Genomic DNA, 14,332 nt, shown 5'->3' with positions numbered 1-14,332 from the left:
GCCGCGCCGCGCTTTCCTGCCCAGGCCCCGGCGCAGCCGCCTGCCCAACGTCTTCAGCTTCGACTTCCCCCGGCCCTGCCCGGAGCCTCCACGGCAGCTCAACTACATCCAGGTGGAGCTGGAGCCCGAGGCCTGCAAGGGACAGCAGGAGCCCAGGGTGGCAGCCCCTGGCAGCCCCGGTGCCCGCCGCACCGACTCCTACGCCGTCATCGACCTCAAGAAGACGGCGGCCATGTCCAGCCTGCAGCGGGCCCTGCCCAGGGACGATGGCACCTCGAGGAAAACTCGGCACAACAGCACTGACCTGCCCCTCTGAGGGCCCCAAGTGCCAGCCCCGTGTCGTGGCTTTGGTCCCTGCCCCTCGTTGTGTCCTGTCCCCCTCTGAGTGTGGCTCCCTCTCTCGCCATTGCCATCCCGGGGCCCAGCGTGGCTCCTGCAGCTGCTGCTGCTGTTGAGGCTCTGTCTGTCTGTCTGTCTGTCCTCCCCTCTCTGTGTGTTGCTCGTTTTTCAAGCCTTGTGGGATGTTTGGTGGTTTTTCAAGCCTTGTGGGACGTTTGGTGGTTTTTCCAGCCTTGTGGGATGTTTGGTGACTCTGAGTGTGGAATTCTGGTGGCGCAGCCTGGGCTGGGGCAGGGCAGAGCCAGCTGGGCAGTGCCTCGGGGCAGTGCTCCCAAAACTGAGCTGCCTCAGGAGCTCTGTGCAAACGGAGCCCTTTCCCCGTGGATTTCACACCTCCAGGAGAGCTCTGTGGTGAGGCCACTCCAGAGCTGGGGTTTGCCTTGTGCTCCCAGTGGTGCCTGGAGATGAGGAGCTCACGCCGTGGCCTTTCCCCCCTCAGCTCACTGTTTGTTCCTGAAGCTTTTTATCCTTCTGTCCCCGTCTCAGATCCAGTTTCAATTGGGCAGCTGCAATGAAACCAGGAGGACACAGAGCCATGGGCACACACTGTGATCACAGAAACCCGATTGCCTGAATCCTTAAATTCCCTCCCCTGCTTTAGAAGAGGAGGGAAAGGCCACAACCATGAGGGAGATTGGAGGTTTGGTCTAGAAAACTTCACTTGTGCCATACCCTGCTTTGTTTTTTGTTTTTTTTTTTACCAGGGTTCTATTTGGCAGCTGCTGAGAAGTGCTGTGGGTTTATTTATTTGTTTACTTATTTATTTATGAACTGCTCCTTTGCATCCCAGTCTGCAGCCTGCGCTCACCAGGGCTCGCTCCTGCCTGGGAGGACAGGTCCCAAAAGAGCTTGGTGGCTTTGCTGAGCCACCAACCGGGGGAAAAACGCTGTGGAGAGGAGCAGCTGGGAATGAAGGATGTGTGAACTGGGGGGCTGAGTGTCAGAGGGTGGGTGGGAAATGGAATGGGAGCCGTGGGAGTGGGAGCGGAGCCGCCGGGCAGCCGAGCTTGGAGCGGCATCAAAGCGACACCCACGGGCCCGGCTGGGGCTGGGAGCAGCCCAGCTCGGGGTCAGGAGCGAATGTGCAGTTTGTTCTCTCAGCTGTGGGCCTGGAAGGGCTCAGGTTCCGGGTACGTTCGTGGCCTTTTGCTGTGGGGTTTTGTCTCGATGCCGGGGTGGCGCTGGGCCGCCCCGGGATGGCCCCTCATCCCTCCCCGAGGGACACGCGGCACCTCGGCCTGTCCCTGGATTTCTGTGCCTGTTCTGATGGAGAGCAGTGCTCTGGGGTGCTCTGGGATGCTCTGGGATCCTTTGGGGTGCTGTGGGATCTTCTGGGATCCTCTGGGGTTCTCTGGGACCTTCTGGGATGCTCTGGGATCCTCTGTGGTGCTCTGGGATCCTCTGGGGTGCTGTGGGATCTTCTGGGGTGCCCTGGGATTCTCTGGGATGCCCTGGGGTGCTTTGGGGTCCTCTGGGATGCTCTAGGATGCTCTGGGAATCTCTAGGATTCTCTGGGGTGCTCTGGGTTTGTCTGGGATTCTCTGGGATGCTCTGAGGTGCTCTGGGAATCTCTAGGATGCTCTGGGATTCTCTGGGATGCTCTGGGATGCTCTGGGGTGCTCTGGGATCCTGTAGGATTCTCTGGGGTGCCCTGGATCCCCCCTCCCTGCTGGCTGTGCCCGTGTTCCTCCTGGGACAGGGGCTGGCTGCAGTGCCAACCCTCGTGTCCCCCATGTCCTTTTCCCGCTGTTGACACCCATGGAAGAGGAAGGAGCCCCATCCCCCAGCTCCGAGGGCCAGCAGCTCCAGTTCCAGGCCTTGGAAACTCACAAGTTCAGCCTTTTTTTTTCTGGTTTTTGGTGCTGTCATGTCCTGTTGATCCGTGACCCTGTTGGGAGCAAGGCCACGTGTCCCCAGTCCGAGTGGTGCCATGTTTGTGTCGCAGAACGTGCAGTTCTTGGCTTGCTGTTGCACTATAAATTCCAAGCGTGCCACATGCTTCAATCCACTGGTTTTTATTTTCATTTTGGAAGTCCTTGTGCTCGTCTTCCATTCTTTCATCCGTCCCTTGTGCCACCTGTAACTGAAAGGAGACCCAAGTAATATATTTTTATATGTATAACAAATGACTTTATTTGAAGGAAAAAAAAAAAAACCACAAAAACAACCCCCACCCCAAGTAATGTATCCCCCTAAATCCAGCTTTCATTTAGGGAAGTGAGAGAAGAAATTGTTTATATCTATCTATCTATATAAATATATATATATATATATAAAAGTTAACTGCTTTAATCTTTAAATAAAGTATTTAAATAAAGAGTTTCTAAGCTGTCAGTGTCACCCTCTGGGACAGCACAACTCCCTGTGGAGCCTCTGTAGGAACCTGCTGGAGCTGAGAAATAAAAAATCCCTTTTTCCCCAGAAAGGGAAAAAAGGATGGAATGTTTTCCAGTTCCATTCAGGGCCCTTTCCAGGGAAATTGAATTCCAGGGGAGGTGCTGGGGTGGGCTCTTTGTGCCTTGGCTGCTGCCCTGGCTGCACCCTAAACCCCTTCAGGCTGCACCCCAAATCCTGCCTATCAGCTCCCTCTGTCTGTACCCCAGTCCTGGGATTTTCCTCCCACCTGGAAATGTGGAATTCCTCCCTGCACCCCAAATCCTGGCAATCAGCTCCCTCTGCCTGGGGGCCACCCCGAATCCCAGTTCTGGGATTTTGCTCCCAGTGTCCTGCCATGTGTCCCTGGGGGTGGCATGGAAGGGTCTGTGAGCTCCTGGGATCAGGGAATTCCCCCTGCAGTGCTGGGTTTGGCTTCTTTTTGCTACCTTTTGCTTCTTTTTTCTAACTTTTCTACCTTTTTTCTACCTTTTCTACCTTTTTTCTACCTTTTCTACCTTTTTTCCTACCTCTGTCGAGATCAGGATTGAAGGCACTTGAGATGATGGTTTGTGTTCAGGTCAAATGCAGAAAATCCAAAATTCTCAGCATCCACCACTCCAGCACTGGTGTTCCTTAAAAATTCTGGCAAAATCCCATTTTGGTGGCTCCACCAGAGTTTTGTGTCAGGAAATCAGTTGTTTTTAACATTTTAAAAGTTTAATAGTAATAAAATGGTTATAAAAATAGTAACACAATTGGAGTAATAATAATTTGGACAATTTGGATTAGGACAATATGAGGCAATAAAAACAAAGAGTTATGGACAGTCTGGGTACCTCTTTCTGGGCAAAATAAGCCCGAAAAAGGACCCACGTTTACAGAGGATTAACCCTTAAAAACAATAATATTCATACAGCTCATCCATGATGCATAAATTCCATTCAAACACAGGATTCTGTCTGGGCAGTCTCAACTTCTTCCTCCTAATCCTTCGAGGTGGGAAGAAGTTCGTTTCTTCTGATAAGAGGGCAATAAATTCTCTTTCTCTGAAAGATTTGGGTGTCCTGTGGCTGCTATCTCGCTGCGAGTCCTTTCTTTAAAAAAAGTATCTTACATAGCACAGTTTCTATTTTAACATTTTTTATAACCTAAAACTATATTTAACACAGTACTTAAGAGAATTAATACAGCATCACTTTTTAACACAACACATACAATATTCATTAGAATATTTGCAAAAAGCCAAAATAAAATTCGCATTTTTTCACATCTAATACTATATTTAACACAGTACTTAAGAGAATTAATACAGCATCACTTTTTAACACAACACATACAATATTCATTAGAGTATTTGCGAGAAGCCAATGATAAAATTCGCATTTTTCACATCTAAAACTGTATTTAACACACTATTAAGAGAATTAATACAGCATCACTTTTTAACACAACACCTATAATATTTATTTGAATATTTGCGAGAAGCCAATGATAAAATACTCATTTTTCACAGGATTCTGCCGGGGGTGTTCGGGGCTGTCCCCGCAGCTCGGGTGACACTTTTGGGACTCTCCCTGAGCAGTGTCGCAGCTTCCTCTAGTGGCCGTGGGGGAAACGCTTCCAGAGGAGGATCGGGCTGGGATTGGGAAGCGAGGAGGGAATTCCAGTCCGTGCTCCCTCGTTCCTTCAATTCTGTGGTTTGGGGTCTGTTTGTCCCTGTGGTTGTTTTATTCTGGTTGGGAATGTTCCCCCAGCCTGTTGTGTCCTTGTGGAACCCTGTAAAAGTGGATTTTTATGGATTTTTATGGATTTTTATGGATTTTTATGGATTTTCCTTTGGGTCTGGCACCTTGTGCTGGGCTTTCCCCAGGTGAACCCTGTAAAAGTGGATTTTGGTGGATTTTTATGGATTTTCCTTTGGGTCTGGCATGTTCTGCTGGGCTTTGCCCAGGTGCTGCTGGCTTGGGTGGGAAATGGGATTGGGACACTCCAGCCATGGAAAATCCTCGTCCTCCTCAGCAGAATCCTCACCTTGGATGCATCCATAAATCCGCCTTTGGCTCTCAGGGATCCATCCTGGAGCAGCTGGGTGGGAAAAACCCTCCCAAACCTGCTCTGGGGTCTGTCCCTGAAGCTGAGGAGAGCTCTGAGCTCTCCTCTTCTCTGTCCCAAGCTCAGATGGTTCAGTTTGGTGTTTTGCCAACTGGAAAATTGAGGAATGAGCTGCTTCGGTGAAAATTTGCTGAGATTTTGGCTCTCCAGAAGGGTTTAGGCAGCAAAAATGAGGTGAATTTGGGTGGTGCTGAGCCCTGGTGGTTCCAGTGCCGGGCTGGAGGTGGGGATGGCTCTGTGTGACCCCACTGGGGACTGTCCTGGCCTTGCTGGGCTCCTTCCTGCACCTGGAATTGTGATTTTGGGATGCCTCGTGAGCAGCAATGGGTGAGCAGAGGGAATATCACTGCCTTGACCTTTTTAAGTGGTTCTTGTTTGAGTCTGAGTGAATCCATCAGATTTCTCCCCCTGCTGTTTCCTCCCAGAGTTTCTCCCAGTGCTCATCTGGGAGGGTTTTTTCCCTTCTAACCCATTTCAGGTGCCTGCTTTTCCCTCAGGGAAGGAGGCTGGGATCCCTGTGAGCTCTGCCTGCCTTCCATGGAGGGGAAAGGGGAGGTGGTGAAGGTAGAAGGATCTTTATTTCTGCAGAGACTCAAACGTGTTTGTTATTTCTGAGGAATTCTTGTTATTTCTGAGGAATTCTTGTTATTTCTGAGGAATTCTTGTTTTTCTGAGGAATTCTTGTTTTTCTTACCTCAGCTGTGCTGTTTACCGGCAGCAAAACCAAACCAGGGGCGGCATCTCCAGCTCCCTGTTTTCTGTCTCTCTGTGTGACGCTGCTCAAGTGGAGGATCATTAATGAATGATTGTTAATGAACCCTCATTTCCAAATTCCAGCCCCTGGGAAGGCTGCCCTCAGTCTTCCTGGGCATTCTGTCTTTTCCCCAAACTTGGCTGGTCTGGAAGTGCTGCTCAGAGGCAGCAGAACAGGTTTGGGTTCCTGCTGCTGCTGCTGGAGGTGAATTCATTACTGAGAGCCCTGGCAGCTTTGAAGTTGGCAATTACAGGCCAGGGGATGGAAAAGGCTCCTTGCAAAGATGAGATTTAATTCGGTTTTTTCCTTCCCTGAGCGAATGGGATTTTTCCAGGCGCTTCAGTGTCACCTCCAGCTCCTGCTGCCATTGTCACCTGTGCTGCTGCCACACTGAACATTTCTGACGCGGCAGAGAAGCAAAGGTGCTCTGGGGGCTGAGCTGCTCTGTGCAGTTGTTCCTTTGGGTCATTGCCATGGAAATCCAGGCTGTGCCTCTCTGGAGGGCAGCTCTGTGACCTGAGGGGGGCTCCTGGTTTGCCCTGAGGTGTGGAGCTGAACAGAACGAATGCAATGGGGTGGTTGTCCCTGCTGGTGACCCATGAGGAGACTTTTACATGACAATTCCTGGTGCTGCTCCCCCTCCAAAATCCCTCTCCAGCTCCCTTAGAGCCCCTTTAGGTTTTGATCATCAAGAAGTGGCTGATCCTCACCTGGTTTGGGAATTTGAATGCCTGACCTGGAGCCCAACCATGTATTTACAGTTTGTTTGCCCATCTTTTGCTCACAGGAAAAAGAGGAATCTTTATTTCGATGCGAGGGAAGCTGTTCCTGCGCACTGTGACCTCTGTTTTGGAAACAAAGCGCTAAAAGCAGCTCGTGAAGGATCCCAGTGCTTGTGTGGGTTCACAAACACAGCTGCTCCGGGGGCAGAGAATCCCAGCCTGCTCTGGGTTGGAAGAGAATTAAAAACCATCTCAATCCACCCCTGCCATGGGCAGGGACACCTCCCACTACCCCACATCGCTCCAAGCCCCATCCAACCTGCCCTGGGACACTTCCAGGGACCCGGGGGCAGCCACAGCTTCCCTGGGAATTCCACCAGCCCCTCACAGGGAAGAATTCCTTCCTAATAGCCAACAGAAATTTCCTCTCTTTCAGCCTGAACCCCTTCCCGTCTCTCCAGTTCCTGGTGAGCAGCCCCTCCCCAGCTCCTTGCAGCCCCTCCAGGTCCTGGAAGGGGCTGTGAGGTCTCCCCAGAGCCTCCCCTGCTCCAGCTCCCAGGGGTGCTGGGCTCACCTGCTGGAGAAGCCCAGGAAATCTCCTGGTGGAGAGGAGGAATTCCCTGAGCTGGAGCTGGGCCACCCAGCCAACACAGAAGGGAAACTGAAAGCAAAGCAGAGGGAATGCCCAGAGCCTGGCCCCGAGGGAAATCCCGGGCGTGAGATCCCTGCTCTGCGTGGGATCACCACATCTCTGCTGCTGGAAACCCGAAATCCTGCTGCGGGAATCCCTAAATCCTACTGGTGTCCCTAAATCCTGCTGGTGACCCTAAATTCTGCTGGTGGAATCCCTAAACCCTGCTGGTATCCCTAAATCCTGCTGGTGTCCCTAAATCCTGCTGGAAATCCTAAATCCTGCTGGTGGAATCCCTAAACCCTGCTGGTATCCCTAAATCCTGCTGGTGTCCCTAAATCCTGCTGGTGACCCTAAATCCTGCTGGTATCCCTAAATCCTGCTGGTGACCCTAAATCCTGCTGGTATCCCTAAATCCTGCTGGAAACCCCAAATCCTGCTGGTGTCCCTAAATCCTGCTGGTGACCCTACAGCAACTCCCTCCGGTGTGTTTTCCAAGAGCTGTCTTGCTTGGATTTGGGATGCAAATAATGGAAAATATCTGGGTAACAGCCCCTTTGCTAGAAAATATTTTGGTTATCACCAAAAAAGCTTTGGTTTGTTTGCTAGAAAATATTTAGATGGTGACCAAACCCATTTTGGTCCATTTCCTAAAGAGGATTTGGGTTATAACTCAGAATGTTCTGGTTGGTTTGGGTGCTTGTTGGCAATTTGGGAAATGTGTGCTTGTGGTTTTTTGTTTTCACAGGGAAAAAAAGGGCAAAGAAGGAATTTTGTGACTTTCTGGGAGGATGTGGAGTGTGGGTCAAACCCTGAGGGTGGGTGGCACCTTCCTGGGGGTTACAGCAGCTGCCTTTGGATTTGGGATGGGGAGGGAATCGTGTGCTCCTCCAAATAAACCAATGAATGGGGAAAATGGGGGATTTCAGTCCAAACAGTGAAAACAGGAGCAGGTAGGACATGGAAACGAGCTCATGTCCCAGAGTGAAGGGCTGGGGTGGTGATGGAGAGGAGAAGGCAGGACAGCTCTGGGGAACACCTCAGAGCAAAGCAGAGAGGGAACCTGGGGATCTCCTTGGAGGGAATGAAAGAAGGAACCTGGGGACCTTCCTGGAGGGAATGAGAGGAAGAACCTGGGACCACCTTGGAGGAAACAAGAGAAGGAACCTGGAGAACATAATTGTAAAAGGAAGAGAAGGAACCTGAGGATCACCTTGGAGGAAATGAATGAAGGAACTTGGGGGCCATCCTGGAAAAGGGAAGAGAAGCAACCTGGAGACCACCTTGGAGGAAATGAGAGGAGGAACCTGGAGAACATCATTGAGAAAGGAAGAGAAGGAACCTTGGAGGAAATGAGAGGGAGAACCTGGGGGTCTCCTTGGAGGAAATTAAAGAAGGAACCTGGGGACCATCCTGGAAAAAGCAAGAGAAGCAACCTGGAGACCACCCTGGAGGAAATGAGAGGAGGAACCTGGGGACCATCCTGGAAAAAGCAAGAGAAGCAACCTGGAGACCACCCTGGAGGAAATGAGAGGAGGAACCTGGGGACCATCCTGGAAAAAGCAAGAGAAGCAACCTGGAGACCACCCTGGAGGAAATGAGAGGAGGAACCTGGGGACCATCCTGGAAAAAGCAAGAGAAGCAACCTGGAGACCACCCTGGAGGAAATGAGAGGAGGAACCTGGGGACCACCCTGGAGGGAATGAAAGAAGGAACTGGGGATCTCCTTGGAGGAAATGAGAGAAGGAACTTGGGGACCATCCTGGCAAAATGAAGAGAAGGAACCTGGGGACCATCTTGGAGGAAATGAGAGGGGGAACCTGGGGATCTTCTTGGAGGAAATGAAAGAAGAAACCTGGGGATCATCCTGGAGGGAATGAGAGAAAGAACCTGGGGACCACCCTGGAAAAAGCAAGAGAAGGAACCTGATGACCACCCTGGAGGAAATGAGAGGAGGAACCTGGGAACCGTCCGGGAGGAAAACAGGGGAGGAACCTGATGACCATCCTGTAGGAAATGAGAAAAGGAGCTGGGGACCATCCTGGAGGAAACGAGAGAAGGACCACCTTGGAGGAAATGAGAGGAGGAACCTGATGACCACCCTGGAGGAAATGAGAGAAGAACCTGGGGATCACCCTGGAAAAAGCAAGAGAAGGAACCTGAGGATCACCTTGGAGGAAATGAGAGAAGGAATCTGGGGACAATCCTGGAGGGAATAAGAAAAAGAACCTGGGGATCATCTTGGAGGAAACAAGAGGAGGAACCTGGGGATTACCTAGGAGGAAATGAGAGAAGGAACCCGGGGACCATCCTGGAGGAAATGAGATGAGGAACCTGAGGACCACCCTGGTAAAATGGAGAGAAGGAACCTGATGACCATCCTGGAGGAAACGAGAGAAGGAGCTGGGGACCATCCTGGAGGACAGCAGAGGAGGAGGAACCCGGGGACCATCCTGGAGGAAGGCAGAGGAGGACCCTGCTGGGCTCCATCTCCTCGCCCGTGTCCTCCCCGCCTCCATCCCTCTCTGCACGGGCGGAAGGAGAGCAGACCAAAGCCTTTCCCAAGCACCGAGTCCCTTTGTCCCGCTGCAAGGTCTGGCGAGCAGCTCCGGCGTTTCTGGCCAGGGCAGCCCGGACCCAGCGCGGTGACGTCGGGTCCCCGGTCCCCGATAAGAGCTGCCTGCCCCTTATCGCTCGCTGCCCTTTGATAGGGCCGGTCCCGCGGGGTCCCGGGCACAAAGCCGCCCTTGAGGCCGGCCCGGAGGTGCCCGAGGCCGGCGGATCAGAGCCGGCGCTGCCTCCTGGCCGAGGGCGCGGTCAGGTGGGTGACAGCGAGACAGGGGATGCGGAGATGATGGGACCGAGGAGGATGCACGGGGGGCACGGAGCGGGGCAGATCCGGGGCAGGGAGAGATGCTGGGGGATGGAGAGCAGATCCTGGGCAGGGAGAGATGCTGGGATGTGGAGAGATCCTGGGGGATGGAGAGATCTTGGGGTAGGGAGAGATCCTGGGCATGGAGAGTTCTTGGGATGTGGAGAGATCCTGGGGCAGGGAGGGATCCTGGCATGGAGAGCAGATCCTGAGGGATGGAGAGATCCTGGACATGGAGGGATCCTGAGCATGGAGAGATCTTGGGATGTGGAGGGATCCTGGGAATAGAGAGATTCTGGGGAATGAAGAGATGCTGGGATGTGGAGAGCAGCTTCTGGGATGTGGAGAGATCCTGGGCATGGAGAGATCCTGGGGTGTGGAGAGCAGATTCTGGACATGGAGAGATCCTGGGCATGGAGAGCAGCTCCTGGGGGATGGAGAGATCCTGGGGGATCGAGAGCAGATCCTCGGCATGGAGAGATCTTGGGATGTGGAGAGATCCTGGGAGAGCACGGAGAGATCCTGGGCAGGGAGAGGTCCTGGGCAGGGAGAGCAGCTCCTGGGATGTAGAGATCAGTTCTTGGGGATCTGGAGAGCTGCTGGACATGGGTAGCAGTTCCTGGGATGTGGAGAGCAGTTCCTGGGGCATGGAGAACTCCTGTCATGTCTCAAAGGAGCCCAGAGAACCGAACCCTTTGAAAATGCTGAAATCTTCTTCTTTCCTGCTGTTTTCTGTTGTGTTTTCTTTGTGTCTGTGCAGGATCAGCCTGAAGAAAGGCCTCTCCATCCGGGACCAGATGAGGGCAGCTGGGGTGCTGGATGATTTCCTGAAGCACATCAAATACGACCCAGTGAAGAAATACCAGCCCAGCCAGGGCTCGGTGGTGAGGGAGCCCATAGCCAACCACCTGGATGTGAGTGCCCTCCGTGCCTGTCCTTCCTCCCTGCCAGCTGCCACAGCACCCTGGACACCCCTGAGCCTCCAGCAGCGAGAAACTGCTTTTTTCCCCACCCTTACATTGCTTTTTCTCCACCCTTAAATTGCTTTTTTTCCCCACCCGTCAATTGTTTTCCCCCCACTCTTACATTGATTTTTCCCCACCCTTAAACTGTTTCTCCCCCACTCTTAAATTACTTTTTCTCCCCACCCTTAAGTTGCTTTTTCCCCACCCTTCAATTGTTTTCCCCCCACTCTTAAATTGCTTTTTTACCCACCTTTAAATTGCTTTTCCCCCCACTCTTAAATTGCTTTTCCCCCACCCTTAAATTGCTTTTTCCTCCCCTTTTTAACTTCTGTTTTGAACCCCAAGGAAGTTTACCCCCAGCCACAAAGAGCCAGGCTTTTCTGTATGAAACAAACCCACAATAATGATTTAATATTTCAGGTTTTGGGGGGAATAGAAGCAGGGTGAGAGTGTGGGGATGCCAGGGGGGAGCCTGGTCAGTCCCTGATCCCCTGGCCAATGAAAATTCCCTTTTTTTTCCCAGTCCTCCTACTTTGGGGAGATCAGCATCGGGGAGCCCCCCCAGAAGTTCCTGGTGCTCTTTGACACCGGCTCCTCCAACCTGTGGGTGCCCTCCACGGACTGCAAGAGCCCTGCTTGCTGTGAGTAGCCCAGGATGCTGTGAGCAGAGCTGTTCCTGCTCCTAGGAGTAATTAATGCTCACTAATTAGTGCCAATTATCCCAGCACTGCAGGGGCTCGATGTATTTCAGAGCACCCCAAGATGGGTTTAGGTGCCACAGGTGCCCAAAGCCACATCCTTGTCCCTGTTCTTCCATGTCCTTCCCCTGTCATGCTGGGGACATCATGGTGCCAGACCAAAGATGAGCCCAGGATGATGATCTGGGGTTGCTGTGCCTCTTCAGAGCCCTCAAATCCTCACAACCACCCCAGGAATCTTCTGGGTGCTCCCTGGCCATGCCTGGCAATCCCACTGATGGAGCACCCGGCAGTGAAACCCCACTGATAGAGAACCCAGAAATGAAATCCCACTGCAGAACAGGACCTGATCCCCGGGAATTATCCCAGTGGAGCACTCAGCAATGAAATCCCAGTGATGGAGCATCCAACAGTGAAATCCCACTGCAGAACAGAACCTGATCCCTGGGAATTATCCCAGAAAGGTTCTAACAGTGAAATCCCACTGATGGAGGACCCATCAGTGAAATCCCACTGCAGAGCAGAACCTGATCCCCGGGAATTATCCCAGTGGAGCACTCAGCAGTGAAATCCCACTGATGGGGCACCCAGAAATGAAATCCCACTGCAAAACAGGACCTGCTCCTTGGGAATTATCCTAAGGGAGCATCCAGCAGTGAAATCCCACTGATGGAGCACCAAGCAGTTAAATCCCACTGCAGCACAGGACCTGATCCCTGGGAATCACCCCAAAGAGCACCCAGCAGTGAAACCCCCCTGCATGGGATTTCACTGCCCATGCCCAGGGCTTTCCCTCTTCTCCCTCCCCCAGTCAACCACGCCAAGTTCCAGCCCAGTGCCTCGGCCACCTTCAGCCCCAGGGGCCAGTCCTACAACGTGTCCTACGGCAGCGGCTCCGTCGCCATCGTGCTGGGCTCCGACACGCTCAGGGTGAGTCCCCAGGGCCAGGTTTATAGATGGTTGGGTGGCTGGGGTGAATGTGTAGGGTAGCAGTCCTAGAATGTTAATGAGTAGGAGGAAGATTACGAGGGATGTTAAAATTAGGGCTCATTTGTGTCCTTTTTTGGCTAGGAGCATGATCAGTTGTTTTGTAACTCAGTTGATAAACTATAGTTGGAGGGTTGAGAGTTGGTTTGTAATTCATGGATTATCTAGGGATGGGAGGAGAGCTGGGAATGTTATTGAGATGAGGATTAGTGGGATTCCCAGGAGGGACAGGCTTGAAAATTGGTCAGAGAAGCTTAAGTTCATGGCCAGGTTCAGGGGGTAGTGCTTGGAGCGATGGGTTTGCTAGAGGGGGGATTTATTGACACGAATGACAGAAGTTGGGGTTGGATGTCCTGCCTGGGTGTCCCCACCAGGAGCAGCCTAAGGGCTCATCTGACCTGCCTTGGACTTGGACAAACCCTGGCAAGAACGGACAAAAAGTGTTTTCTGCTCACCAGCTGATGTGGTGACCAAGGGTGGCAGAAAACTTTGGCTGGGTTTTACCCCAATTCCTGGGGTTTTTTTCCCCAATTTCCCCCTCTGCCCGGCGCTGTTGGCACCTTTGGAGCAGCAGCCCCCGCTGAGATCCCCTTCCCTGCAGATCCAGAGCATCACGGTGCGGGAGCAGGAGCTGGGGCTGAGCCAGGAGGAGCCCACGCAGCCGTTCTACTTTGCAGCCTTCGACGGCATCCTGGGCATGGCCTTCCCCTCGCTGGCCGTGGGGGGCACGGCCACGGCCCTGGGGGGGATGCTGGAGCAGAACCAGCTCGCTGAGCCCGTCTTCAGCTTCTACTTCTCACGGTGAGAGCCCTGCAGGGCGCTCTGAGTGTCCTGGTGTCCCCTGTCTGCATGTCCTGGTGTGCCCTGCACATCCTGGTGTCCCCTGCTTGCACATCCTTGTGCCCCCTGCTTGCACATCATGGTGTCCCCTGCCCTCATGTCCTGGTGTTCCCTGCATGTCGTGGTGTTCCCTGCCTGCACATCTTGGTGTCCACTGCCCTCACGTCCTGGTGTCCCCTATCTGCATGTCATGGTGTCCCCTGTCCTCACATCCTGGCATCCCCATCCTTTATATCCTGGTGTCCCCTGCCTGCACGTCCTGGTGTCCCCTATCTGCACATCCTTGTGTGCCCTGCGCACATGTCCTGGTGTCCCTTGTATGTTGTGGTGTCCCCTATCTTCACATCCTGGTGTCCCCTCCCTGCACGTCCTGGTGTCCCCTGCCTGTACATCTTGATGTCCCCATCCCTCATGTCCTGCTGTCCCCTGCCCTCACCTCCTGGTGTCCCCTGCCTGCACATCCTGGTGTCCCCTGTCTGAATGTCCTGGTGTCCCCTGCCTGCACATCTTGGTGTCCCCTGCCCTCATGTCCTGGTGTCCCCCGCCCTCCCATCCTGGTGTCCCTCACATCCTGCTGTCCCCTGCCTGTCCCCCTGATGGTTCCTCAGGGATTCCTCCCTCTCCAGCCCACGTTGACCACAGGGACCTCCTGGCTCTGTTTCCTCACAGCCAGCCCACCTACGACTACGGGGGCGAGCTCATCCTGGGGGGCACGGACTCTCAGCTCTTCCAGGGGGACATCACCTGGGCCCCGGTGACACAGAGGCTCTACTGGCAGGTGGCACTTGAGGAGTGAGTGGTGTTTGCACCTCTGGCCATCACCCCCTGCTCTGCAGGGCTCCAGGCTCGATGCTTTGGGTTTGGGGGTGCCCAAAGCCACGTCCTTCACCCCGTTGTCCTGCCAGGGTTGCCATCGGGCAGTCAGTGACCGGCTGGTGCAGCCAGGGCTGCCAGGCCATCGTGGACACGGGGACAT

The 14,332-nt window shown here is 53.3% G+C and overlaps 2 protein-coding genes across 2 annotated transcripts in view; both read left to right on the top strand.

Annotated features, from left to right (window-relative positions):
• Positions 1-1,328, top strand: part of FRS3 (fibroblast growth factor receptor substrate 3) — an 8,090-nt gene extending 6,762 nt beyond the window's left edge. Inside the window, exon 8 of the mRNA XM_014310314.2 lies at positions 12-1,328. Within this exon, the coding sequence (XP_014165789.1) occupies positions 12-316 (305 nt within the window). The 3' untranslated portion in view covers positions 317-1,328. The remainder of the gene's footprint in view (positions 1-11) is intronic.
• An 8,020-nt stretch (positions 1,329-9,348) lies between these two features.
• Positions 9,349-14,332, top strand: part of PGC (progastricsin) — a 6,682-nt gene continuing 1,698 nt past the window's right edge. Inside the window, exons 1-8 of the mRNA XM_031063554.1 lie at positions 9,349-9,457; positions 9,706-9,815; positions 10,625-10,780; positions 11,355-11,472; positions 12,341-12,459; positions 13,118-13,317; positions 14,026-14,148; positions 14,262-14,330. Of these exons, the coding sequence (XP_030919414.1) occupies positions 9,349-9,457; positions 9,706-9,815; positions 10,625-10,780; positions 11,355-11,472; positions 12,341-12,459; positions 13,118-13,317; positions 14,026-14,148; positions 14,262-14,330 (1,004 nt within the window). The remainder of the gene's footprint in view (positions 9,458-9,705; positions 9,816-10,624; positions 10,781-11,354; positions 11,473-12,340; positions 12,460-13,117; positions 13,318-14,025; positions 14,149-14,261; positions 14,331-14,332) is intronic.

Source organism: Geospiza fortis, unplaced genomic scaffold, assembly GCF_000277835.1.
Source record: "Geospiza fortis unplaced genomic scaffold, GeoFor_1.0 scaffold14, whole genome shotgun sequence".
NCBI classification, from domain to species: Eukaryota; Metazoa; Chordata; class Aves; order Passeriformes; family Thraupidae; genus Geospiza; species Geospiza fortis.
Note: the sequence above shows the minus strand (reverse complement) of the source record. Positions and strands in the feature narration are given on the sequence as shown.